Genomic DNA, 24202 nt, shown 5'->3' on the forward strand with positions numbered 1-24202 from the left:
TAGCAGGGCGATTAATATTTCCAATGTCTTGAAAGGATTTGGACCAGTCTTCTGCCTGTGCAGATAGGTATCAGTGCTCTGGTTGCTTCCCACAGTTACAACACAATTGGGAGGGACCAACAGCTATGACACTGGACAGTCCAGAGGGTACAATCTGGGGAGTATGTGAGGACAAGAGAAATTGCCAAGCCCACAGGCTGCAAAGCTAAGCATGGCCAGAAGGCCCTGGTACTCAGAGAAGAGAAACATGAAGTATAGATAGCACTGGTTTGCCCTTGATATAGCATGTAACTTGCAGTCTCAAATTTTCAAGGATTCAGAAAGAAATAATGCCCACAAAGTGACATAAAATCAGAACTTATAATTGATAAAACCAGATAGTGACAAATAGCTGAAGAAACACATTATAATTTTAAACAGAAAAAATGCCTAACTTCAATAAACTATAAACAAAATGATTAAAATGAAAGCATTTAAATAGAATTATGAATCTGCTTGGACAGAAGTACTGTTGAAAGTAAATGCAGGCATTTATTAGTTTATGAAGAATTGATGTAAAAGTTTCAGATCATCTTCCTGGAGATTAAAAAGTATAAAAGCAGAATAGAGTTGATGTTCTGTTTTCCCTGAGGACTGGAAGATGCCTCTGATTCTACAGAGTCCGGCAGCATGCAGACACACTATCGGCCCGTGTGAAGATCAAAGTGGACTGGTCACTCAGCACCTGCCGTCTTAGTTCCTGTGAGTTGCTCCCTCGGGACCTCTACAGAGTTTGTGGGCCATCTATTCAGTGTCCATCCTCAAATGCATCCACAACCGCGCAGCCATTCTCCCACACAAACACATCAGGGAGCAGAAACAGCAGAATTCTGTGTATTTTTCTCTTAGTTGATCAAATATCATTATTTCTGGGGTTTGACTGAGGTCTTTTCAAATGTCATTTCTTAAATTTTCTTCCATCGCTTCTTTGGCAAAATGTTTCCAGTTTTTCTCAAATTTCCTTAAAGTTTTCTTTATTTTCATAATTTGCCTTTGAGGAAAAGAAATGATGGGACTGTTTTAGTGAGGCTGGTATAAGACCAAGGAAGTATGAATCCATGAGAGAAAATGATACAAACACATGCCAGACAGAAGTCACATTGGTTTTATGATTGTTACTGCAGTAGTACTATATACCAATAATAGAACTTTGGATAATGGAAAGTGAGCTGTGCTCTTTAGTGGGGAATAAAATAATCTTATAGTTGGTTCTTCTTATAGTGGAAATTATTGCTATGAAAATCAATACTCAGCAATTATGGTGATCCCAGAAAAACTGGAATGTTCCCTTCTATTTTGTGAAGAGTGGAAATGGCAGTTGAGTAGATAAGCTATCAAGATGGAGAGATTATCTACAGAGGTCCCAGGCTGTGGTTGGCACATTAGAAAAGCTGGAAAAGGACCCTGGGCCATTGCAGCAATGGCAGCAAACAGTGAAGCCCACTTGAGTTTCTTTAAGCAAGAAGACAAGCTTTAAAGGGTGTGAACATTTCTAGAATTTCTGTGAAGGTCACAGAATCAGTGTTTAGGGCTCAACCTGCATCAGGAGACTGCTCCAGCGTAGACTCAACTGGTCCCCTGTTAGTCCTACAAACCTTTGCTTACACCCCCTGACCTGAGTACTAGGAACCACAGACTGGAGAATTATCACCCCCCAAAGCTGAAAGCCTACATCACCACACCTATCAAAAGACATCCTCACTTTGTCATGTAGGTCTTTAATGAAGTCCTCAATTAGTGTCTCTGAAAATCAGACACTGTGTTACAAGCCACTGTGGAAACTGAGCCTCTTGTTCTGAGACACGGATGTGTGATGTAGGATATTTATTGATTGAATGGTTTGGCTAGGCAGACAAATACCATCTATCAGTGGGATGCTTCCTGTGTAAATGTAGAGTTGGGGAAAGAGAAGGGCATGGATGTAGAGTAAGAGGAGGGAATGGATGTAGAGCAGGAGGAGGGAATGGATGTAGAGTGGGAGGAGGGCATGGAGGTAGAGTGGGAAGAGGGCATGGATGTAAAGTGGGAGGAGGGCATGGATGTAGAGTGGGAGGAGGGAATGGATGTAGAGTGGGAGGAGGGCCACCTGCAAGTAGTCTGCTATAAGACAAATTGCTAAACAGTCTTATTAATAAAAAATCCGGAACTAGATATTGGTGTTAAAACCAAGAGGTCAGAAAAGCAGAAAGAAGTCAGCTACATTCTTACCACTTTGATATCTTCAGCCAAAGAGAGCTACTCCTGCATACCCATGCCTGTATGCCTTTCTGTTCTGCATCTCACTCCCTCTCTCCGCCCAGCTACATCACTTCCTATCTGTCTATGCAGACCTCCAGACCTCTATGGTTAGTGCTGGGATTAAAGGCAAGTGACATCATGCTTGGCTCCGTTCCCAGTGTGGACTTGAACTCACAGAAATCCAGATGGATCTCTGCCTCCTGAGTGATAAGATTAAAGGCGTATGCTACCATTGCCTGACCTCCATGTTTACTATAGTGGCTGGCTTTTTCTTCTGATCCTCAGATAAACTTTATTAGGGTGCACAATATATTGGGGGACACTTTATCACCACAGTCTGCTACAGGGCTTAGGGTAAGACAAGTGAGGTAGTGACAGGGGACAGGAACAAAAGAGAAAATCACCCACCTGAGTGGAAATCCCAGCCCAGTGTGGCCACTGGGGGTCCCAGGTGGAAAGCATTTCTAGGTATGGGGGCTGACAAAAAGGAATAGGGTGGGCTAGGAGGGAGAGCTGAGAAGGTCCACGGGAAGGAGCAAAGCTGGGTCCCCAACAAGGTTCTGGTGGAGGCTCCAGGTAAGAGGGCAGAACCAAAAAAAGAAAATTCAAAATAAAAAATGAACATTCCCCCCAACAAAATGGACAATTTAAAAATGATAGTCCCCGTTTGTTTTTTTTAAAAAACAGCAAACTGAATTCATCAGTATATTAAAAGTGCAAGCCATCAAAAGTAGAATTTCTTCTTGGATATAAAAAACGATCAATGTAATACAGCATATTTTAGAACAAAAAAGAAAAATACATAACTAAATTGATACAGAAATGGCATTTGACAAAGTTCAACATTGTTTCATAATTAAAAAAAACAAAGTAAGATTAGAAGGAAACTTCTACGATACGATAAAGGCTCTAAGTGGAAAACTCACCACTAGTAAGTAGTCAAAACAACCGAGAAAATGAACAGTGTTGGAAGTCTCACAATTCCTGATCTCGAAACACAAAGTGAGAGCAATCCAACAATGTGATGCTGCCTACAGAGCGATACATGAAACAAGTGAAAAAGAACGCGTAATTAGCCTACAAAAAACCACCCTCACATACACGAGAAATGATTTTTGACAAGGGAGCTAAGAGACATCAATGGAATAAGGACAGCATTCGCAACAAACAATTCTGGGAAAACTGGGCAGTCACCTGTAAAACAATGCACTCTCATCTTACAGCATATAAAAAATAACCAACTCTAAATGGACTAAAGATATAAACGTGCTGAAACTATAAAACCCTTAGAAGAAAATAGGGAGACGGTATTGTGACATTGAATTTGGTAAGGATTTCTTACATGTGACACAAAAATACACAAGCAACAAAGAAGGAAGGAAGGGAGGGAGGGAGGGAGGGAGGGAGGAAGGAAGGAAGGAAGGAAGGAAGGAAGGAAGGAAGGAAGGAAAGGAACAACTTGAACATCATCAAAAAACAGCTAAACCACAAGATACTACCAGGAAGGTAAAAATCTAAAACACAAGGAACTGGACAAAATATTTGCAGACCATTTATCTGATAAAGGATTCATGTCTAGAAAATGGAAATGTCTCCTACTACTTTAGGACAACAATGCCAGACAAATGGCCTAATTTACAAATGCGTAAATGACTTGAATATGTATTTCTTCAATGGAGATTTACAAATGAACAGGAAGTACCTGAAAAGATTCTCGGTGTTATTAATGAAGGAAACGCAAGTTGAAATCACAATGAAGCATCAATACACCAATGCACCCCCATCAGGATGGCTATTGTTTAAAAAAGGGGCAGGGGGGAAGAGGGTAGAATAACATGTGGTGTGAAGGATGTGAAGAAAATGGAACTTGTGAGCATTGTTGCTGGGACTGAAAAATGTTGAGGGTGCGGTGGGAAAGAAACATGTTAATTTCTCAAACATTAAATGTAAAAGTAGTACATCGTCTATCAACACTCATGGGTATAGTCTCAAAAGAACTGAAAGCCAGGGATTCAAACAGACAACTAGCTATGTATCAATATTTGTAATAGCTCTATGCAAAATGTAATATACATGCAATAGAATATTATTCAGCCTTCAAAAATAATACAGTTCTGATTCATGCATGATACAGATGAACTATGAGAGCATTATGGTAAATAAAATAAGCCTGCCAAATACCCTCCTCACACAAATAAATTATGCATGATTCACTTATATGATGTACTTACAGTACACAGATTCACAGGGCTAAAAACTAGAGTATTGGTTGCCAGTGGCTGTAGCACGAATCTTAAAAGGTCTTATTGATAAATTCAAACCTGAGGCCAGGTATTGGGGTGAATGCTGAAAGATCAGAGAAGCAGAACAAGCCACAGCCACCTCACCTTGCCAATTCCTCAGCTGATCCTGTTTCCTCAGACTGGATGCCTCTCAGCTGAACTGTGCTGCTCAAAAGCCTAAAAGATTAACCAGGCTCTGGTTCCTGGTCCTCACGCCTTATATACCTTCCTGCCATTACTCCCTGGGATTTAAGGCGTGAGTCACCATGCCTGGCTGTTTCCAGTGTGGCTTTGAACTCAGAGATCCAAATGGATCTCTGCTTCTGGAATGCTAGGATTAAAGGCATGTGTGCCACCATTTTCTGGCCTCTGTATCTAGTGGCTGTTCTGTTCTCTGACTCCAGATAAGTTTATTAGGGTGCACAATATTTTGGGAAACACAATATCACCACAAGTAGCTGAAGTGGGCACAGAGTTTCAGGATGAAATGACACAGTTCTAGAGATGGGTGGCAGTGGTGTTTGAGTAGTAATGTGAATAAGCCCAATGCCCTCAAGTGCACATTTATAACTGGCTAACACAGTAACCCTCACATTGCATATATTTACCACAAATAAAAAGCCAATGTCGCCAGGCGGTGGTGGTGCACGCCTTTAATCCCAGCACTCGGGAGGCAGAGCCAGGCGGATCTCTGTGAGTTCTAGGCCAGCCTGGACTATCAAGTGAGTTCCAGGAAAGGCGCAAAGCTACACAGAGAAACCCTGTCTCGGAAAAAAAAAAAAAAAAAAAAAAAGCCAATGTCATGAAAGACAAAGCTACAGCGATGGACCAGATTAAAGGAGCTGGCTTAAAAAACAACGGTGCAGGGTTGGAGAGATGGCTCAGAGGTTAAGAGTACTGACTGCTCTTCCAGAGGTCCTGAGTTCAATTCCCAGCAACCACATGATGGCTCACAACCATCTGTAATGAGATCTGGTGCCCTCTTCTGGTCATACATGCTGTATACATAATAAATAAATCTTTAAAAAAAAAAAAAAAAAAAAAAAAAAAAAAACAACGGTGCAAATCAATGGCCAACTTCTAACTGGGTCCTGATGTGAGGGGGAGATGCTACAAAGGCTATAAATGGCTCAGAGGACAAAGCGGAAACACGGAGACTGGATTGAGAGGTATTGCAGCAGTGACACATTTCACTGTTCTTGGCTCCTCTGTGCTTGGAGAAACTAACATTCTTGCCCTTAGTAAGAAGACATAGACTGATAGGACAGAAAACTTACTCTCAAATGGTCAGGGAAAAAAATGTGTGTGTGTGTGTGTGTGTGTGTGTGAGAGAGAGAGAGAGAGAGAGAGAGAGAGAGAGAGAGAGAGAGAGAGAGAGAATATGTGTGTTCATGAATATATGTGCATATATGTGTCCATGAGTACATGTGTGTATGTGTGTGCATGTGTGTGTATGTGTGTCCACACGTATGTGTAGAGCAGGAACACAAACATGATAGAGTACCTTGAATGTGAAACAGTGCATGAACTCTTAAAGGTATTACTTCCTGGTTTTCAGCTTTTTTTGTAGAGTTGACACTATTTTCAAGCAAAAAGTTTCTTAAACCCGAGAAAATATCAAGAAACGAGATCAAAGGACCTAGGAGACTAAGAGAAAACTGACCAGAATAGCATAATAAGAGGCCCTGGAGAAAACCGAAAATCTTAATAATGTGACAAATACTGAGGAAGTAGCATTTATAAGCAATTCCTGGAATAAATCTGAATCTGTGTCATAAGAGGGAACTGGTTTTGCTGACTGTGGCCAGCCAGGGTGACTGGCCTCAGCAGATTCCAGTGACTATTACATCATAAGGAAGGCAGGGAACTACTCTGTGCAGTCAGGCAGAGAAACGAAGTAAATTGTCAGGCAAAGAAAACCGTTTACAACTGGCCTCCTGACATTTATGCTTAGGGAAGAAAATGTAAATATGGCATTTTCTTCCTGGAAAAACCTATTTGCAACTATAAAGGCCTCCACCAGTGTTATTAACACACTCAAAATATGGTTTCCACAAGCAGCTCCAAAGGAATCTTCCCTAAAATGGGATACAGGCCACCAAAATGACAAGTGGAAAGCTGATACAAAGCCCTCGGACATCAGCAAAGCACACTGACTTACACAGTGAGAGGAAAGCGCAGTCTTCACCCGAGGTAGATTTACTCTCGCTGTGGTGTTAAATGGCCCTGTTGTCAACTGCCTTCTGAGTATCCATGTTTATACCTATAGACCTGGGCTGCTCTCAGCCTTCAGCACAGAAGCTCCTTTTTGCAGAGGGCAGCAGCCAGTGCTGAGATGCAGAACTGGTCATCGGGCTGAGACTGACTGTGAGCAGACAGCCTAAAAGGGACACCTCACCAACCTCTGTGCCAAAGCTCATGGGACACTGAAGAAGAGGTGGAGAAACTGTGAGGGCTGGAGACTAGAGAGGGCTGCTGTGGAAGGCTGCCATCATGACACGGCGATTGCACTCCTGAATCGCAGTTGCTATGGTGACCTGCACACGATCAAGTCAGCTAGAACTGTAGCTGGATTCTCCAGCCCTAACTGAGGAGCTCTGGGCAGTCAGGGGAGAATCACTCTTTTGGGGTGTATGGCCACTGATAGGTTGCTGCAGAGGATGGCCCTACACCCACACACATATGGTCAATACTAGTTGGACTGAGTTTTTTTTAATATAATTTTTAAAAATTGTATTCTATGTGTATGGATGTTTTGCCCGCATGTATATCTGTGCACCACTTGTGTATCTTGTGCCCTCAAAAGACAGAAAAGGGAATCAGAACCCCTGGAACATAAACAGTTGTAAGCTGCCATGTGGGAGCTGGGAATCAAACCTGGGTCTCCAGGCCCTTAGCAGGTTATTTAGTAAAAAGAGAGGACATGAAACTGGAAGAAGTATGTGGGGCTGGGAGAGTAGGAAGTGGAGTTGAAGGGGGAAATGGAGGTATATATGCTCATATTTCATTGTATCCACACATGAATTTGTAAAGACAAATTTTTAGAAAAGAAATTAGGGGCTAGTGAAAAATATATACTATTTACATCATCCCCGACAACAAAGATACAATGGATTTATAAGAAAAGGAGAAAGAGTGTGATGTACATAGCTAAAGAATTCATTGTTGTTTTTGTCATATTGGTATTTTATCTTGACTGTTACGGGCACAAATTGTGGGATAATACAATGAGTAATGGTGTCATATTTTGACTTCTTGTCGAGGAGCACCGGAATCCTCAGTAAGGAAAAAAGAAAATACAAATGAAAGGGAAGACATGAAGCAAATCCCCATGGAGTTTGAATGAGAGATAACAGAATGAACTAATATATGGGACTTTACGTATGGGCTGTGTGTGTGTGTGTGTGTGTGTGTGTGTGTGTGTGTGTGTGTACACATATATATATATATATATGCCTATGTGGATGTACATGTATGCACACAAAAGTATATTCTAGCAATGCTCACAGAAAAGGCCTAGAATAAAAGGCAAATCCACTAGCAATATGGAACCTGGGTATCCATACTGGGGTCTCGACATATAATTTCCATCCCTGGGACACTGGGATGCTGAGCTTGTTAGAGAAACTTCTGACTCCAGGCCTGAAGGGTAAGTGTGAAGGAGCCTAGCTTGTTCTGTTATGCCCAATGGCAAAAGTGACAGATTTTGAAAGATGGCAGTGAAATACCTCCTAATTCACACACCTCTTCTACAGTGGAGGCCAGCCATTACCACACATCACGGAGAAGGAGCTCATTTCTCAGCCCCGTTCCATCAGGGACGCTATGCCTGCTTTGAGGAGCACAGAGACAGACATCAGTTCCAGCAGCGCTTCCCAGGCCTCAGAGCTTTCACATGCTTGGCGTCTCTGTTTCTTCCGGAACCCATCTCCTACGGAAAGCATGTGTGTCTGGTTCAGTGTCGGGCTCGGCCGAGCTCCTAGCCAGTAGACAGCATCTTCTGCCAGCTGTCCGTGAGTGATCACCTAAGCGAGCTGAGCCTTGAGATGACCGTGGCCTCAATTAGCTACTGACTGCAGAGTATCAAACACCTTGTGGCAGGTAAAAAATGACTCTGGAGATCCTGTCTCCTAAGCCCCGAACCTGTGACTGGGTCACACAGCAAATGACATCAAGATTACCAATCATTCGACCTTAAAGTAGGCGTTTGGCCACACTAGTATGAGTTCATAGCCATTGCAAGACTCCTTACTAGTGGAAGAGAGGTAGGAGAGGCATGTAAAATATGCAGGGTGGGACAAACTACACCTGTCACCTCCTGTTTGAAGACAATTGAAGAGGACCCAAACCAAGGATGATGGGCAGGCTCTAGAAGTGCAAAAAGAAACTCTGCGCTCGAGCCCCAGAGAGCAGCGTTGCTCTGCTCACAGCTTGATTTTAGATTACAGATCCAATTCTGATTTCAGATATCCAAAACTATGACTACACTGGACGGCATGAACCTCTAACTTTACGGTAACTTGCTATAGAGTGATAAGGGATTAATACAGACTCTGGAGTCTGTAACAAGTCAAACCAGTGGGGCGATGGAAGATAAAAATCAACGTGTTTGTATGGAGCAGTAGAAACTGGAAGAGCACAGGGTATGGAGTCTGTCAGATTGTTTAGTCAGACCTACTGAGACACTGGTCAAGAAGGGGATAATTGGAACAGGAAAAAGAATGGCTCTGATAGATTATAAGGCTGAACACATTAAAATCCATGACCAGAAAGATACAATAAAATCAATCATCTTTGGAGATTGTCAGAAAACCAATTCACTATTTTAAAAAATTATTAAGAAGCAAACAAACAGTTTGGCTTCTTCTCTTACACCACTAAATACCAGGAGAAGAAAAAAAAAAGCCCTTTTCTTTAGCTAAGGTTCTTAGCAATAAAGGAAGGCCAGGTTATATCAGAGGATGTGCCCCCACTGTGTTTTTGGGGAAGGAAAGGATGTATTTCATCTTACAGCCAGTCCATCATCCAAGAACTCCAGGTAGGAGCCTGAAGCAGAAACCACAGAGGAATGCTGCCTACTGGCTTGCTCCCTTCTGGCCTTCTTAGCTACCGTTCTTACACAGACCAGGCCCACATATTGTCCACAGTGGGTGGGGACCCTTCTACGTCAACTACCAATCAATAAAATGCCCCACAGACATACTCACAGGCAAATCTGATGGAGGCAACTTCTCAGTTCGAGGTTCCGTCTTGCCAGGGGTGTCTAGATTTGTGTTAGGTTGACAGAAACTAACCTCACGGTGTATTAATCTGCAGCTCTTAGTTAATGGCTCTAAGAACAGAGAGTTAGCAGTAGGAAACACTTCCCAAAACATCCAAATGCTCAACCCACCAATGGATGGATGAGAATATTCCGCCAGGGGAAGCAGTGTGGGAGGGACATAAAGAAGAATCAGAATCTTACCTGATAAAGCTAGACTCAACTAACAATGCATAGCAAATACAAAGGACAGAAAGTGGAGAGGAGTTGGGAGTGTGAAGGGCAAAGTCTGGTATACAAAATACTATATATAGATGCTTGTTCTTCAATAAATAGATTGCAAGGGGTGAAGAAGAAAAGAAGGTAAAGGCTGTACATTAAAAGACACCCCCAAAACCAATTAAAAGTAAACCTGGAAGGTTTAAGAATGACCCCATGGGTGACAGTAAAGAGCAATAGGTCTAAAGGGCACAGTTCTGGAATAGTCCCACATGTAGAGCTGGATAGGAATGGGGGAATTGGCCAAGGAAACTGAGACGCAGCCAAAGGAGCAGAAGTAAAGTGGAAGGAGGACCAGCAGCCAGAAGAACGTGTTCCAAGGTGGGGCTGCTGTGCTTGGACCAAAAGCTGCTACCAAGTCAGCGGGACAGGGATTAAAGACCATCATTTGCCAGCATGGAACTTGTTGGTGATCTTGCTAAGAACAGTACGAGAACAGGACAAGGCTGAATCCGAATGAGAGAGAGAGAGAGAGAGAGAGAGAGAGAGAGAGAGAGAGAGAGAGAGAGAGAGAGAGAGAGAGAGAGAGAGAGAGAGAGAGAGAGATGGGAAGACAGGAGAGACATTGTCTACTGGCAACTCTTTAAAGATGTTCTTTTGAGAAGAGGCAAGAACCAGCTGGGTCATTAGAAGACAACATGGGTGGGGTTGACAGACATATATTCTAATGCTGGAATGTATTCCACCATATTTGTGTATTCAAGGAAGGCTTAAAGATAAAGAAAATGTGTAACAACAACAAAATTCTTGTAGCATTGAGAAGGAAGGGAACCCAAAACTCACGGGAGAGCAACTCCCTCCACAAGAGGAAGTAAAAGGGGAGCCTAGACTGTGGGTTCATGGGGGGAAAGGCTTCCTACAAGACAGACAACACAGTCTTCCTCCAGATGGAGGCAGTCCACTGCCTCAGAGACTGGGAGATGGCGCCATTTAGTAGCAATGGGATTGAAGGTACTTCTTTTTCTCTTTTTCTTTCTCTCTTTCTTTCTTTCTTTCTTTCTTTCTTTCTTTCTTTCAAGATTTATTTATTTTAAAGTAAGTGTGTGTGTGTGTGTGTGTGTGTGTGTGTGTGTGTGTGTGTGTGTGTGTGTGTGTTTATGCACCTGCTCGTGTTCAGGCACGAATTTGAGTATAGATGCCCACAGAGGCCAGAAGAGGACATCATTAGATCTCCTGGAGCTGGAGCTACAGATAGTTATGAGCTGCCTGGCGTGGGTGATGGGAACCGAACTCAGATCCTCTGCAAGAGCAGCACATGCTCTTAACTGCTGAGCCATCTCTCCAGCACAGTCTCAATTAGTTTTGGAACACTACCAAGAAATACATTTTTGTTATTGTTATAACCCACCACACACACATACACACACACACACACACACACACACACACACACACACAAATGCACACACAAACACACATGTATGAGTGAACATGAATATAATGCTTGGGGTTCTTGGTACATATTCCTTTTTTTTTCTTTTTCAAGCCATCCAGGAAAACTAGACCAGTAAGAACCAAAGTGTACCAAGGCACTGGACTGTGGAGCAAGAACATCAAGGGAATTCTATAATATGTCAAGAGAAGCAAGACTCCCAACAAGGGACAGATCTTCCTTACCTCAGAAATGTATGCAGATTGGGGCTATTATACCAGAACTTCACTGAAAAGACTACTGTTGATGCACAAGTACGTTAACAAATTATGCTTTTAATTATTTGCTTTCTTATATTCCTTTTTTATTTTGTGGAATTTATTTGGCATGTAACAGTATGTAAAATATGCACATGGACCTGAGAATGATCAGAAACATTCTGTAGCCACACCCTGGTTAAGCAATACAACACTTTGAGGACCTTGTGGGTCTTCAATCCTGCCTGTCTCCCTGGCCACCCAAGGTAATCCTCATCTTGATTTTTATTTTTTCGCTTTTCTATACTGTTTTGCCTCCCATGTATCCATAAGCAATACAGATTATCTTGGCAGGTTTTTGTTCTTTAGAGAAATGAAATATGACACTTCACCCCTTTTGGTAAATATAATGTCCATATCGATAAAATCCCCCCATTTCCTTTGTGGTATGTAATTCCATAAATGAATATACCATGATTTTTATGTCTGTCCAGTTTACTACTGATGAAATTTAGTTTGTTTTTCTTTCTGAACCCCAGTTTCTGCCGCCCCCCCCCACACTGACGCAGGGGCCTGCCTCTCAATAGCACACATCTAGGAGGAGAGTTGTTGAATCGAAGGTATAAAAACCACGACCTCAGCAGGCAAGCTCTCCAGTCCACACTAACACAGGCTTCCTATCTTCTTTTTCTTTCTTTTTTGAGACAGTGTCTGATTTACTTCTATACACCAGAGACTAGCCTTGAATTTCTGATTCTCCTGCTTCTACCTGCCCCGCGCTCCTATTACAGGTGTGTTCCACCGCACAGCTGTTTTGTGCCCTTTTGGCTTTGGAGACATTGTATCATGTAGCCCAGGTTAGCCTCCACCTATATAGCTGAGGGTGACCCCAAATTCCTGACTGTAGTAAGTGGTTGTTTGTGCCATGCCCTGAAGTAGCTGCTAGGTACCTGCCCCTTGGGCATGGCCACCAAGGATCCTTAAGACCTGGGATGCTTGTATATGCTCTCTTGTCTTCCCTACCTCGTGGTCTTGGATGCTGATGCGGATCAAGGCAGAGTTCTCCAGAGAACCGTGTTCCACCATGCCCCACCCCTCCAGGATTCTGCGACCAACTCCTTTACTCTGGTTGTTAGTTAACCCCCAGATAAATTCCTTTGACTATCAAATAGACTCTGTGGATTTATCCCATTACCTGACCTCCTGCCTCCCCTTTCCAAATGCTGGGGTTACAAACCAGTGCCACCACACGCAGTTGTCCCATTTTCCTGTGGCTATTACATCCATTGGCAGTGCTGATCATCTGGGGGGTGGGTACCAGGCATTCACTGGGGGGCTGAATAAGCATTTTTATCTTTTTGTGGGTTCATTAATCATTTAGACTTCAGATTATTTTCTTACGTTTTACTTAAAAATGGTCAGGACTCACTACATTCATTAAATGTCTCTGTTTGAACACAACTGATAAATGTATATTATTTCATCTCTCTGAACTCATTTCTAGATCATTTTTTTATATGTCTAGATCTTTAAAATGACAAGAACCATATCATAAGGCTGTAAGGATGATCAAATATAATATGGAAATCACATACTGATGCTAAGCATCCAGTTTATACTTAGTGATTAATAGCTACTATTAATATAATTTTTTAGAAAATAAAGAAAATTGCTAGAATCTGAATCTGGGCACAGCCAATGGCTAGACTGCTGCCCAGATCACAACTCGGTCCTCCTCACAACAACAACACTTGACATCTTCCTTTTTCTCAGAATGGCAGTGGTACATGGTGTCAAGGCAGTACCAGCTAAGAGTCTTTAGTTAAGAGAGTTTTAAAAGAATAAATATTTTAGTAGTGTTTGAACGTGATCCCAGGACTCTGGTACGGCTGTCCACATCTGTAGGGATCCACAGGCTCAGGAGCATCCAAATCTTCCTGTTTTCTGTTACAGCAAGTTCTCATGGGTTTATAGTCAGAGCCGCATAAAATAACATTTTTGACCTCTAGAAAAGTCCCCAGGACAAATCCATGCCCACCACTCTCCACCTCTTCCTAAGGTTCTCTCCACTTTTTGACGAGATATTATAATGATGCAAAGAGCTGTAGCAGGGAGTCATTGGGATGAATTGTGGGATATGGATAAGATTTTTTCCCCCTATAAAACCTCTTATAAAGGCAATGTGTCCTGACAGGCTGGGTTGATTTTACTTATACTCATGATGCTGGGGGAGCTCATGAAGAGTCCCAGTCAGACTGTTTTTATGATATTTCTTTTCTCTTCCTGCTTTTTTCTCTCCTCCCCTCATCTCCCTCCCCTGTTCTTCCCTCTCTCCCTCTTTTTTTAACAGGGTCTCCTGCGTTACAGGCTGACTGTAAACTCACTATATAGCCAAGGATGACCTTGAACTGCTGATTCTCCCGCTTCCCATCTCCTGATGCTGGAATTACAGGTGTGTGCTACCACATCCAGTTTATAGGGTGCTGGAAGTCAGGACTTCAGGCAGTATAGGCACGCTCTCTACTTAACTGAACCTCATCCTCAGCCCTGGATTTTGTGGTTTTCACAGCATTCTCATAACTACCTAGAGACAACAACCCCATGGCTAGAGGTGGATGAGAAATACATGGAATGGCAATAAAGACAAAGTAAGTGGTTAGTCTTCTTAATACCATTAGCTACTGAAAGTTTCAACAACACATTTTGCTTTTTAGAAATAGCCAAAAATTTATGGGTAAGTTTTATATGAAATACTTCTCTTCAATACTTTCTCTTCAAGAAAATCATCTAGGTATTTCTTGGGTAATTTGGAACTTTTGATAATATTTCAGGTATCATAAAATTTCCGTTTTTCCTTCTAAACAACCACACAGTCATGTCTTCCCAGACAAAATCGGTATTCCCATGATGGAGACACCACTTCCACTGTCTTCTTCAGGAAAATTTGCAAATGGAGATTGTTCAGATGACTGGCTTGCAGTAAGCATGATGTACCAAGCTGGTTCCTAAATACAGAGAACGCTCAATCCCCTCCTTTACAATAAACCAAAAGACGATAGACATATTAGTGATAGTGAAGCTTCCATAATTAAAAGTCAAATGGTGAAATAACAAATTTCCCAAAAAAAGTGGAGCTATGAAACATATAATTCTGACAAATAGTTATTTTGAGCTCCCCTTTATAGGAAAAAAACCCTCCAAAATAACACCCTACCAAATGACAACATGTATACCAAAGTCCCATAATTTTGGTGAGTTTGGTAATAGCACATGTTACTTAAAGAAAAACAGAATAGTGCATAAAACTTTGAAGAGTAAAAAAAGGCAAAGCTGTTTATAAATGCTATGACTTATGTGTCTGGTGGGTTTTAAACATTTAGACGTGGTGATAATCATTATCCATGTCCACATAATGTTTGCACATGCGTTCTAGAGTTTAAATACAGTAGACTCTGTGTCCTTCCTTGGAGGCTTCTGGGGACTGATTTTTGGTAGCATCTCTTTGGCGTACAGTGTCTTATGGAGTCCAGCTTCTCGAAGCGCTAACTCAAATCGAAGTCTAGGATCGGAAGTTATCTGCACATGTAAAATAGAATTTAAATAAACAACAACTCATTTAGCTGAAATAATTTCTATCGCTAATTTTCATATTTTCCCAAGCTGCATAATTTTTTAAGGTAGATGGTTAGATGACAATAAATCTTGCTAATTCTGCAACTGCAGAGTGTTTACTAAAAATGTCCAAACCACTTTTGATATTATCACTTTCCAGTTTTTACATTACTAATTTCCAACATAGGCTACATTCAATATTATATACCACATTAGTCAAATATAATATATTAAAATTATTAAATGATGAGATAAAAGAAACTTACTTCAATACTATTATGATTTATTGCAGGCTAGAATCACATAAAAAAAGCATTATAAAATAAATCTACTTTAACAAATAAGATTAATCTTCAGAATATATTTTTAGGAAGCTATCACTAACAAAATATATTAAGTGTATAAGTGTGTGTCTGCATGCACGTATATGCACCATATGGGTGTGTAGTGCTTATAGAGGCTTGAAGAGGGAGTGGTAATTTAGTTAATGAAGCTTCCATAACTAAAAGTCAAATTGTAAAATAACAATCAGAAAGAATGTGTAGCTATTTATAATTTATAATTCTTTGAAAATTGTATTTATGGGGAAAACAACCTCCAAAATACAGCTTCCCAAGAGACAGCATAAGTAACGAACACCCCATGACCCTGGTGAATTTGGCAATATTAACACCTAGAACTAGAGTTGTTCTGAGTTGTGAGTTGCTAGGTGGGTGTTAGGAGCCAAACCCAGGCCCTTGGCAAGAGCTCCAAATGCTCCAAACCACTAAGCCATCTCTCCAGCCCCCTGAACACCTTCTATCAGCCACTTCAACTTCACTGTCATTACTAATGTGTAAATTATGCATAAACACATGGTCACTCCTTGAAAAAGGGGATCTAAGGCTGAATTTCTATTTCAAAAAGAACTGGAAAAATGCCCCGCCCATCACATGCTAATTAATAACTTAACTTCTGTTCTCATTTATACTTGATTGGACCTTAGTCCCCTTCCTATGAATCTTAAATGTCACCACATTCTTTGTCAATATAAGAGGTGACCACATATGGATTTATACCCAATGAGGCATTTTACCTGAATTGGAAGTCCAACCCCGCCCCCCAAAAATGATAAGGTCATAAGCTTCTGAATATAGCCTCCTCGGTGAATTCTGAGTGAGTGGAAGTGATAAGATGTGCACAGATGACCTGTGGCTGTGCCTCATGTGGTAAAACATGGAGGTATGTGGGGTGCTGCTTCTGTGAGGATGGCCTCAGGTAAAAAACAACTGGACAACCTTGAAATCTGAGTTAATCTTCTTTAAATCAGAGAGGGAACAAGAGAGATCTCATCAGACAGGGAGGCCTCATATACAAATGCAGAGATGAAGCAGGTCAATTTTGGGATCAGGGGAGTTTGGGCAGAATGCTGTGCCACTGAGGAGCTCTGTCAAAAGAGGAGACTCAGACTGGGGTGTGGATTTCAAAGTCTTGAAGTCTGTCCTAGCTGGAGCCATGGTGTCTGTTTCTGCATTTAGTATGAAAGTGCAGCTACATAAGAAGATGGATCTGATCATAAAGTCAGAATAAACTAAGGTGGTAGGGAAAGAAGAGATGGAGGGAGGTGGCGTCAGGAGTCTACTGTGACTGTCCAGACATGAAGTAACAAGTACTTAAGTGTGTCCGGAAGCAGAGAAGAACCAACTGTGAGGAATACTCCGAAAGGAAGAAGGAATGGCAACCAATCAGAAGCAGGCCTGGGGTAGTGATGGGTGTGAGGCCAGGAACAACCCAAAGGTCCTTGTTGGAGAGGCAAGTGTTTGAGCCTAGGACCCAGGCCTTTCCTCTTCTGTCCCCATTTATTCCCACTTGCTTTCAAGAGTCACATTCCCTCTGTGATCTGTGTGCCGCTGCCTCCCAAATTCTGCCCAGGATTCACCTTTTTCTTCAGCTCCAGAGCTGTGAAGCTTTAATATTGTTCATTATTCATCTGTTTTTAGTAAAAAGTTAATGAAGAGAGGAGGTTTCTCCTCCCCAGAGGCCAGTAATCAGTTTCTCAAAAGCATGCTTTACACCTCTCCACCCTAAAGAGGACATGAACAAAACTAATTCTTCCCAAGCTTCTTTTCCTTTCTGTATTCTTACATGGTTAACGGCAGATCCACAAAATGGCAATAATCTGTTGAATTACTGCTGAATACCAGGCAATATTCTAGGCAGTTGATATTTATTATTTCTAACGCTCACAAGAACTTTGCAAGTAATTATTTTAAGGGTGAAGAAAACAAACATAAAGATGTTAATAGCTTAGGCAAGTGCACATAACCAATAAATCGAGGGTGCGGCTTGGAATCCCCAATGCCGGCTCTTCACGGTGGTTCTTGTCTGGTTTGGAATCATCCTCACTTGCTTCATCCTTTCCCTCTCTCCAGTCAGAGCTGTTCCTGACTCTTTGACCACCACATCCACTCCTCCACCCCAACACCCACCAATTTCCCCATTCGGGATACAAGGATAAAATACCAATGTCATTGTTTAACTTAACTTGCTTTAAAATGTCATGTCTACGCACAGGATGAAGGTCAGATGTCCGAGTAGAAAGGCTTATTGTGTACCGCGGTGGGGCCCTAGCCCATTTCTGCTCTTGTGTTTCAGCACTTAGCCTGTGCCCCTGCCCCCATTCAAGGAAGGGCCTCCTTTCCTTCCCCCTGGGGAACCCTGGTGGCTTGGTCCAGCTCTCTAGGACTTTGCCTTCCTCTGAGTTTAGTCCATTTAGGGTGCAGTTGCCTCCCCACTTTGGCAGCTGGTTCTGGAGATACACCCGCACATTCTTATAAGGAATTCTCCCTGTGCACACTAACCTTTTTCCCCTTTAAACTGTAAATCATCTTGAATGAATTTAGCAACTACTGCCCCAAATCTTCAAGTTTAGATCTCCATGTCTCTAACCTGCCAGGCAGAGTTGACCATTCTCTCTCCACATGCAGCACAGAACTGGCCTTACCCTTGTGCATTACTTCTGTATAAGATACTCTCCTTCTTGGCCTGGCCCCTCTCTTCCCTTCCTCCAGGAAGGATGAGTCTAGCCCATTTGGGATAGAGCCCAGAGCTCTACCAGGAATCTCACACGGAGCCAGAATATAGCTATCAATCTCATAAACACCTGTTTGATTACCGGTGAATGAAATTTTCACCTCACTCTTCACTATCACGTGTGCAGCACTCAGGAGAGGCACTGTGGACTCATTTGGCAACAGGTGTCTTGAGATGTGGGCTTTTTCCTCTCTAGGTCTGTAAAATTCATGACTTCTTTCTCCCTTAATTTTGGTGATATCCATTCATTCATATGTCCTCTTTTCCATCCTCCTTCTGCTAAAAGTCCTTTTGAATCTTCCTTCTCAGTTCCAGCCACAGCTAACGCAACGTCTAAGCTGCTACCAACAGCCTCGTGATCCCTCAAGGGCGTTTCCACAGAAGATGTTTTCTCCTTAGCTCTAAGAACATAACTTGGGACAGCTGTCTTCTATACTGCCTGTCAGTCTCATCCGTTGCTTATTTAAAGGATTTATGTCATAAATTTAGATATAAATTCTTAATACAACAATAGAGAAATCTTTGAACTGTAAAACAATATCAATAACTATGGAGATATATTGTGTACCCTAATAAAGCTTGCCTGAGGATCAGAGGACAGAGCCAGCCACTAGATTAGACAGAGGCCAGACAGTGGTGGCACACACCCTTAATCCCATCACTAGGGAGGCAGAGGTCCATCCAGATCTCCGTGGGTTCAAGGCCACACTGGAAACCCAGCCAGACAATGGTGGCACACAACTTTAATCCCAGTACTTGGAAGCACACATGCCTTTAATCCCAGGAAGTGACGGCAGGGCAGAGAAAGGTATATAAGGCGTGAGGAGACAGGAACTAAGGCAGTTCAGCTGAGACCTAAAGGATGAGGACTCAGAGGCTTTCAGTCTGAGGATTCATGGGAACAGGATCGGCTGAGGAGTTGGAGGGGTGAAGTTGGCTGCGGCTTGCTCTGCTTCTCTGATCTTTCAGCTTTTGCCCCAATATCTGGCTCCAGGTTTTTTTTTTTTTTTTTATTAATAAGACCATTTAAGATTCAAACAACAAATAACCTTTTTTATATCAATGACTTTTGAATAAAACACTCTAATTTTTTCAGTAATAGACATGATTTTAAACTTTTGTTTTATGTCACAATTCTATAATATTTAGATTCATGCAGTAATTGTGTATTATCATTTAAAAGTAAAAAATGCTAATATATAGGGCCTTTAAATATAAATCCTAAAAGAATTTGGAACTCCAAGCACACACTTCAGCAATTCTTCCTACTCTCTGCATGGATTTTGCACCAATCCTGCTCATTCCCATCATTACCTGCTGCTCATTGTATGTAGTCAGTGTGAAGAGTGGCTTCCGCAGGATAAATTCATCTTCACGTTCAGTGCCTGTCCTCGCTTTCCATGCCATGGTATCTGACATCATTCTGACTGGATCAGATTGAACAACAACAGCAACCTGAGAGAAGAGAAAGCACAGCCACTCAGAAGAGGAGACAAGTAAGTGCTTCTGGGTAGGATTATAGGTTTGTTTAATGACTGTTAAAGAAGTGTTATGAAATATAAAACTGTAGAGGAAAGAGCAAAGGAATGTTAAGTCCAGGCCAGTCCCAGAGACTTAAAAAGGAGCTAAAATGCATGTCAAACAAGGTATTTAAAGAGTATGATCATTTGCTAATGATTAAATAGTCACGATTATGATTGATTTCAGATACAAATTTATGTGTCTAATGAAAGTCAAATGGAATGCTACATAGACAACCTGTGTATTCCGTCATTGAAAATGATGCAGTGATTGAGCTATGGTTATAAGTACCAATACCATGAGGCTTTCTGGTGAAGTCAATTGTGGCCTCATTACTGGACAAGCTGGGTGAGCTTCCATCGGAGTAGGCAAGTGGACTCCATGGGACTATTAGAGATGAGTTACCTTTCTACTGAAAAACTGCAGAGTGATTTGTTTTTTAGGTGAGACTGAAGTAAGATATTTTTATTCATAGAAAAGAGGCAAAATTTAGTACTTTTGTTCCCTGGTGTACAGACATAGCTCAAACTGAGGGTGAGTTTCTAAGCAGCATGGATTGAAGGTGATGTATTCAGCTATTGGCATATGAGAGTCCAGCATTGCACATACGAGCTTCTAACAGAGCTCATAGCAAAGGCCTCCATGTTAATACTCATTGAAGAATGGGAAGTTGGGGTGAGCATTAAACATATCAGAGTGATTTTAACACAAAGTCATTGTCCTATGTAGTAATAACAGTTCTGACCCAAATCTTAATGAAAAGAAGCCACTAATTTTGTCAATCATATGCACCATTACTAACACTGGCTTGTTAATTCTGCAAGTCAAGAATTCAGATGAAGTAAATGGTATGTTAATGCCATTTCAAAACTGTAATAAAATGACCGGGGTCAAATGTAATTTAATTATTATAGGTTTCCTAGCTCAAATGCCTTATACTACAACTCTAAACACTGATTACAAGTGATGGAAACAGAAAACTTCTTCCTTCAAAGGACTACTGGATAGAAGGAATTCTACTCACATGGACTTTGTAGTTATCGAAGTTATATTTATAACAAGAATGTATTCAGTAATTGTGGCAGTAAGTCTGACTCCAGGAAGCCACAGTACGTAATTCTTTGCTAATTATTGAATAGTTTGGGTTATTTTTCATATCTAGCACAAAGAGAGTTTATCTTCTTATACTTTGAATTCATCTCTCCAGGTCATTTTATTGAAGAGGATGAGGACGTGAGAGCCGTCTCAGAGAAGTCCCAGTTGACACTTACTAGCTATATGACCTCTTGATTTTCTCTTTTACCACATAGAGGTATTAAAAAGACTTTCCTCACAGGGATGCTGAGGAGGTTAAGCCAAGTTTCACCTGAGAGCATTGGAACAGGGCTTTGCAGTCAGTAAGCACTCACAAATTTCATCTCCAATTGCTGCAACCAACGGGTCAGGTACTACCATTATTATTCCCATTTTCCAGACGAGGAAATGGAGCCAAGGCAGATTAAGTTTTTCCTGCCACTGAGTACTTAGCCAGCTGTCCCAGAGTTGAAGGAGACCCAAGGTCAAGTATCATCCATGGCTCTGTAGGATCTCTACTCACTTAGAAAGGAAACTATACATTTACTCCCCATTGGTTAGGCTGTGCAGTTATCAGGTCAAAGTTTAGAAAAATTACCAGAGGAACCAACTCACATTTCCCAGTCTCTTAAATCCCTGTGTTTGCCATGGACTGTCATCTACTTTCATCTACTTTTGCCTACTTTTATTAGGCAAGGCACTGGAGGCTTTTATTTCTATACAAAAGGGATATTTGTAAAGTGGTACTGAACAGGCTTGTTGACTGTGGGATTTTTCCAAGCAAAGGTTCCCAGTCTAGAGTGGATTAGCTTGCTCTACCACATTTTTGAGGACAGTCCTTTGACTGGAAACAGAGTTTCACTGCTGCACACAGATACTGTTTGGTTAATGAACTAGAGGAGATATGGACACATTTAGATCTTGGGAGAACTTTTTAAATGCTGCTGATAAACGTCTTTAAATTTATTAAGAAGCTGGATCTGGTTCAACATAAACCTAACTGGCTCCTGGGAATGAAAACCATGTCCCAGTTTGGAAAAGTTACATTTTATATAGCAGATGTCATGAAGTAAGTCCCAGTAATATCATTAGCACACTTAGAAACATTAAAAAAAATTTCCAAATTGAAAACACCTGTTTTCGAAGGGCTTCCAGCCGCCTCTCTCTCTGTTCCTCTTCCTGAACTTCTTGAAGGGCCATGTTTTTTCTCTCCATCAAACGCTTCTCCAACAATTCTTGTCTGTATTTAACCCTTAGGAGAAGAGACACGGGACAGGTAGGTGTGCCATAATTAACTCATCCGGTGCACAGACAGATAAGAGATCGACGCGAGACATCTCAGAGAGGACGTCCCTCCCACCGGTTTTCACTTGCTTTGACTTCCCATATCCAAACAATAAGAGACAACGCACAGTGATTCTAGTAACCAGAGAGATACAGGAAAGCCTGGAGCGAAATCCAGCTGAGCTCTGGGTTCGCTGACACTATCTTACACTCTGACCCTGTCCGCTAGCTGCCAAAGCCACAGCTCCAGTGCCCTGAGCAACCACCACCCAACCCTGAGTTATGACACAGCCTTCTGATGACAGGCTTGAACCCAACGTGAGTTATCGGTTGTGTCCCTGACTACATGAGCATACTTATAGGAAGCAGGGAAAAATCATTACTGTAATAATGTACTTAAATTATTTCGGTTATTATTACACTGCACTTCATATACAGTGTGGCTCAGTGAAGTGGGCTTGTGGGCGTGTGAAGAAACTTGAAAAATTGCACTCTGACGTCTGTAGATGGCAGCAAAAACATGGCTTTTTCCCTTCAGCATTCGTCTTCCATCTCCTTTCAGATCATCAGCCATGAAAACATAGCTCAGTGCCAGGAGCTCACCCAGCCCTCTCGGCTGCCTATATTGGAGTGGCCTCGATTATTGCTGTCTTCTTGTCAAAGCGCTTCTATTGACTTAGAGAGAGGAGATTCACCATTTCACAAAGCAGGCACCTGAGCTCTCAGGAGGATTGAGCCATGCTGGTCTTCTTCCAGTGACAGCTTACATTTAACTGGCTTTGTCACATTAGTCACAAATGCCCTTTGCCCTTACTATACACAGCAGTATTTTCTATGGTGGCATTTTCGCTAGACCTTCCACGTCATAGGTTCTGATGTTCGCTGAGTGCTCACGAGGCAAAGGTCTTGTACTAAGTGCTTTATGATTTCCTTTTTAGGCTTCACAACAATCACACGTAGGGGTATAATTTTGTATATATAATTTTGTCTTTTAGAGATACAGAAATGGAGGCTCAGACAAATGGTGTAATTTGTCCAAAGTCTCATGCTCATTAAGTAGCAGAGCAGAAACATAACCCAGAATGACTGTTCTCAGCACCCAAGCTTAGCCTCCACCCTCCCACCCCCTGCAATTAACCTCTGCGCTGTCCTCCTCCCGAGATCTCTCCTCCTACACCAACTGCCCCTAAACACCTACTGTGCTAGACAGTGTGGGCATGCTGAGAAAAAGTCTTCCTTAGACGTTTCTAAGTTAACATAGAAACGAGACGCGCCTAAGAACCAAGCAAGGAGTTTGCAGGGAGGTACAAATATGGTCCCCTGAAGTTGGAGAAAAGTGAGATGGCCACTTGTTGGATTGTTGAGGTACTGTTCAGGTTGTAAACAAAAGCTTCATGGAGGAGGAACATTTGAGCTGGGTCCTGAGGATGAGGATTTGGAAAGGCAAGGAGTATAAGAGGAGAGGATGGGACAGTAAGTGTGAGGTTGGCCCTAAAGAATGGGCACCTTTCTTGTCCTATCCCTGTCACCGAGAGCATGGGACAGAATGAGTAAATGGTAGCAGAGAAGTACAGGAGAGCTGGGGTGCGCTGAGGCTGGCCATCATACCATCTCTCAGATGTGCTCCTGGGAGAGATGCTCTTGACATTCTGCTGGCTCATGAAGGGCAATAGGGGAGAAGCACAGAAAGAGGACAGAAGGGAAGCATGTGAACCAGAAAAGTCACAACAATGCCTGAGAAGGCAATCCTCAACTCCTCTGAAGGTCATGGCCATACTATCACACTCTTCTGCATCAGCAGTCAGTAGCAACCCAACTTGTGAACTCAAGGGCCACAGATCAGCAGGCTCCCTCTCTCCTCTCTCCCCATGTCAGAAGCTGTATTTCCCATTCTCTTCATTTTCACTAAGGC

General features: G+C 42.0%; 1 protein-coding gene across 24 annotated transcripts in view; it reads right to left on the reverse strand.

The window, feature by feature from the left end:
• Positions 1-346: 346 nt before the first annotated feature.
• Positions 347-24202, reverse strand: part of Ccdc148 (coiled-coil domain containing 148) — a 310826-nt gene continuing 286970 nt past the window's right edge. For 22 of the 24 annotated variants that reach the window (XM_052723811.1, XM_052723812.1, XM_052723810.1 and 19 more), the window contains 3 exons: positions 22141-22258; positions 19726-19866; positions 11786-15303 (listed from right to left, as the gene is read on the reverse strand). In XM_052723811.1, coding sequence (XP_052579771.1) covers positions 15157-15303; positions 19726-19866; positions 22141-22258 — 406 coding nt within the window. In that variant the 3' untranslated portion in view covers positions 11786-15156. Of the gene's footprint in view, positions 1031-3203; positions 3309-11785; positions 15304-19725; positions 19867-22140; positions 22259-24202 lie in introns of those variants that run through there. The other 2 variants (XM_052723791.1, XM_052723800.1) reach the window with 2 other exon arrangements.

This window comes from Peromyscus californicus, unplaced genomic scaffold (assembly GCF_007827085.1).
Source record: "Peromyscus californicus insignis strain IS unplaced genomic scaffold, ASM782708v3 Scaffold_7__1_contigs__length_154581171, whole genome shotgun sequence".
NCBI lineage: Eukaryota > Metazoa > Chordata > Mammalia > Rodentia > Cricetidae > Peromyscus > Peromyscus californicus.